The sequence below is a fragment of the Palaemon carinicauda genome, chromosome 35, assembly GCF_036898095.1.
Source record: "Palaemon carinicauda isolate YSFRI2023 chromosome 35, ASM3689809v2, whole genome shotgun sequence".
Lineage (NCBI taxonomy): Eukaryota > Metazoa > Arthropoda > Malacostraca > Decapoda > Palaemonidae > Palaemon > Palaemon carinicauda.
The window spans coordinates 53,509,674-53,514,592 of record NC_090759.1 but is presented as its reverse complement, the minus strand read 5'-3'; the positions used below and the strand labels follow the sequence as shown (position 1 = coordinate 53,514,592).

The following is a 4,919-nucleotide window of genomic DNA, read 5'->3' as shown; positions in this document are numbered from 1 at the left end:
CCAGTATCTATCATCATATCATTATTATTGACTATTTGTCATCATCATCCTCAGGTTGCTCGTTTTCAGGAGCCTCAGGTACAACGTTGTCATCTACGATCCTGTATCCGTTGTGATCAGCAACATACTTGACGTAATACTCGTTACCATCAGGAGCTACCCAGGAGTACTCGCCCTCGACGGCCCTACCGGGTTGGCCCTCCTGCTCCTGTTCGTGGTTGTCTAACTCGAAGTCGACAATGTCCGAAGGACGAGCAGCCGCAAGGGCAACCAAGCAGAGGGCAATAATGACCTAATGGAGGAAGAAATTTGGAAATTTATTATTAAAAGATATCATATATTTCTACAAAATGATGAAAGCAAAATCTTTTAGCTTCTTGCTGGCAATATCTATACCAAATATTATTCTCTTTATGAAAAGCCAAAGCTACAAGTGTTTGTTTTATAGTATCGTCATGCAATCGGAAATATACACGATGTCGTTTTTGGCAAATCTAGTTAAGATTAAAAAAAATCTATTAAAAACTACTTCATCAAAACATAGTCCTCACGAAACCATTAGATGAAGAGACTTACCAGGACCTTCATTGTAGTAAGTTCGATGGCAGAACGTGATGTCGAAAAGCGTTGTCCCTCCTCTTATATACGCTGGAGTGACCTTCGGGCAACAGGAGGAGGGATTCGGAAACTGCATTTTACGATAATATTACTCGTCGAGAGTGAACTCGTTACCAACCGGCTGTCTCCAACAAAAACTAAATTTCATGACTTATGAGAATATCCGTTAGTTTTGCAAAGTTGTGTTTAACGTATTTTTTTTTTACTGGTGTATTTGGGTTATTTTTTTATACTGGTCTACCTTCAGAATGGCCTTTTTAATTCATATCATTGACGAAAAGTATAAAGCATTGAACAATATATATGAAATCGTATACAAAGAAACATATTAATTTTTTTAAGTTTGTAGGGTAATCTTTATAAGAAACCAATAAGAAAACTTTCATCAAAATTCTAGGATCGCTTCTCACATGAGAGAATAGCAAATTTTGTATACGAGAAAAAATGTTAATTTCAAGTAATTTTTTAAAAAAGATTACCCTTTCTGCAGAATCTGAAATGTAAGAAATAATTATGCTGCAAATAATTTTCCTTGATGACTTTAAAGCATTTTAATGGACATTCATGCTGAACCACCTGTTTAAGCATGAGAATCATATTTCTAATCTCTAGTATTGAGTAAACCATTTCACCAAAACATTATTAAACCAGAACTAGAAAGAGATACCATCAGTATTATTATTATTATTATTATTATTATTATTATTATTATTATTATCATTATAAGCTAAGCTATAATCCTATTTGGAAAAGCAAGATACTATAAGCCCAGGGGCTCCAACAAGGAAAAATAGCCGGGGAGGATAGGAAACAAGGAAATAAATAAACTACAAGAGAAGTGATATATAATCAATATAGAATATTTTGAGTACAGTAACAACATTAAGTCAGATCTTTCAGACATAGATTATAGCAGCTTCAAAAGATACAAAAATAAGAGAAATACGATAGAAGAGCGTGCCCGAGTGTACCCTCAAACAAGAGAACTCTAATCCAAGACAGTGGAACGTTATGGTACAGAGGCTATAGCACTATCCAAGACTAGAGAACAATGGTTTGATTTTGTGTCCTCCTAGAAAAGCTTCTTACCATTGCTAAAGAATCTTTTCTACCCTTATGAAGAGGAAAGTAGCCACCTGACAATTGCATTGCAGTATTTAACTCCTTGAGCAAAGAATAATGGTCTGGTAATCTTAATGTTGCCAGGTGTATAAGGGCAGAGGAGAATGTGCAAAGAATAGGCAAGAGTAAGCCGTAACCAGCAAGAGGGATCCAATGTAGTCCTGTGGCCAGTCAAAGGACCAAATAACTCCCTAGCGGTAGTATCTCAACGGGTGGTTGGTGCCCTGGCCAACCTACTAACTAGGAAAATAAAAACATTGAACATTGAAAAACCTAGTTTTACCTCTGAAAAACATCATAGGTATTACTGTAGTTCAAACCTAATGAAGACTAAGAATTACATTAACAATTCTTGTGAAAATAATACTGTTATTAAAAATTACCTCGAGAAATGTTAGTTAATTTAAATTAATTATAGCCCACATCCCTTGAATCATTATATCTATTGTTGAGCATTTTATGAAAGTAAATGCACTAAAAATAAAATCATATGGTAAACATAAGAAATTATATTGACAGGAATTTTGTTCATAAATGAAGATATATAAATTTCTTAAATTATTCATATACCTCGTTTCCTTCTAGAACTTAATCTTATAGCATTTTATGAACAAGAAACTCGCAGTACAGCCGTAACAGGCTAACCTACCCTCTCCTGCTCATTGTTGTCCAAATCGAAGTTAAAGATGTCTTAAAGACGAGTGGCTGCAAGGGCCACCAGGCAGAGGTCAATGAGAACATGGTATGGAAGTAAGTAAATAAATGAATCTACTCGATGGAATAAAGATGACTTTACAAATGAACAATTAATGTTTCATCTCAATCAAGACGTTGGAATCAGAATGAAGAATCTTATATAGGGGAAAATAACGAATTAATTCATCAATCCACAATATCAATTACTGATAAATATTTAACAGATCGCATGAAAATGTACAAGACATATGTAGAGAAAGTAAGACTTACCAGAACCTCTATATTTATGTGTTCTGAGTGGGGATATATTAACGAAGTAAAAAGGTTTGTGTATCATCATAATCACAAAAGCTGTACGAGTCAGGGTCAGACCTACTACGTTGGTATGCTGTGAACGATCAGACTAAAGTCTCCCACCGTCACCGTTCCGCAATGGCCAGCGTGTTGATGAAAACTGGACATGTCTGAGACCTTTGTCCTATAATGGACTAGATTCGGCTGCATTTGTTGTTGTTGATGTTCTGAATGCAGAAGCTAATACTAAGACTTCGTTTGGTAATCTTAATGTTGTCAGGTGCACTTGCACGAATTTGTGGCACGAATTGTCATGACTCGAGTCGTGAACTGGTGTGAACTCGTCGTGAACTGGAGGGAACTCGTTGTGAACCTGTCGTGACATCGTGGCATGCCGTGACGAGAATTTTGAAATGTTCAAAATTTTGGTCACGACAAAATTTCGTGAACTATGCGCGAACTGTTCGTGAACTCGTCGGGACGATGCGGAAAGTGCACAAACTATGCTAAAACTATGCATGAACTTGTTGTGAACTCGTCGTGCTAGTTCGTTTCAATGTGGACAGGTGAGCTGTGATTCTGAGGTAATTTTTTTTTTCTTTTTTTTGATTTTCCAGTTCGTGCCACAAAATGTCACGACTTGCCACGACAAATTCATGGCAAAAAGTCGTGCAAGTGTCAGCCTGGCATGAGGCTTAGGCGCTGATCATATAATAGATGGGCAGTCTCTAGGGCATTGTCTTACTTGCTAGGGCAATGTTACTCTCCCTTGCCTCTGCCAATCGTGAGCGGCCTTTAAACCTTGAAAGTGACTATGTAAATCTCATTTGTCCTTGACAGCTCTTTCCTCTAGGCGATAAATCAATAAAAGAAAACAATAAACCATAAGTACTTTGGTCTAATCCCTATGTTCTCTTATGCATTAGGATGAATTATTGTTACTCTACGGTACTGAGTAAATCCATCGGATACTTATGAATTCATCAATTACAGAAATCCATAACCCTATGCTCCATGCGTATTGATATTGTGATATGTAACCTTATATCGATCAAATAAGTGAAGGATTATATAAGCATTACACTTAGGCATGCATATAACTCCTCTACATAATAAAAACCAAGTGTATAGTTATATACATATATATATATATATATATATACTGTATATATATATATATATATAAATATATATACTGTATATATATACATATATATATATATATATATATCACATACACCAACACACACACACACTCATATATGTATATATATATATTATATATATATATCACACATATCTCCGGTCACGTTCAGCGGCATTACCAGAAGTAAAACTACTCGGCCTCTTCCCATTCCATGTGTGTGTGTGTGTGTGGGGGGGGGGGAAGAATAGTCATAAACTGGTGAGAGGGGTACCCCGAGAGATTAATGGGGAGGGGGTGGGAAGGGTTGAACCTGTGTGTGTGCATATTTATCTAAATATTTTGCCGTCATTTCTGACTGGTAGCGTACACTACTTTATTTATATATATATATATATATATATATGTATATATATATATATATATATATATCATCATCATCATCATCATCATCAGCCGTTGCTAGTCCACTGCAGAAAAAAGGCCTCAGACATGTCCTTCCACTTGCGCCTGTTTATGGTTTTTCTATGTCAGTCCACGCCCTCATCTTTCTTAAGTCGTCAACCCATCGTCTCCTTTTTTTTACCTGCTTCTTTTACAATCTCAAGTGACCCCTTTTGTTATTCTTAATGTCCATATATTACCTGTCATTCTCATTATATGTCCTGCCCATGTCCATTTATTTTTCTTACATGTTGTTAGAGTATCCTCTACTTCAGTTTGCTCTCGTATCCATGTTGCTCTTTTTCTGTCTCTCGGTGTTATTTCCATCATTATTCTTTCATAGCTCTTTGAGTTGTAACTAGCGTATGTCGTAAGGCTTTAGTAAGGCTTCAGGTTTCTGATGCATATACAGTATATACATATATATATATATATATATATATATACATATATATATATATATATATATATGTATATATATATATATATATATATATATATTAATTTTTTATTTATTTATACATAGTATACTGTTTAAAATATATACTGTATATTCCTTTACTTAAACAGAAATGATTATGAATTTTATCTAAGAAATTAA

The 4,919-nt window shown here is 35.1% G+C and overlaps 1 protein-coding gene across 1 annotated transcript; it reads right to left on the bottom strand.

The window, feature by feature from the left end:
* On the bottom strand, nucleotides 1–3,115 carry LOC137627287 (uncharacterized). The gene is made up of 2 exons (XM_068358368.1): nucleotides 2,978–3,115; nucleotides 1–292 (listed from the first exon to the last, which is right to left on the bottom strand). The coding sequence occupies exons 1-2, from the start codon at nucleotides 3,113–3,115 to the stop codon at nucleotides 32–34; spliced, it is 399 nt and encodes a 132-aa protein (XP_068214469.1). The 3' UTR covers nucleotides 1–31.
* Between the last annotated feature and the right edge of the window lie 1,804 nt (nucleotides 3,116–4,919).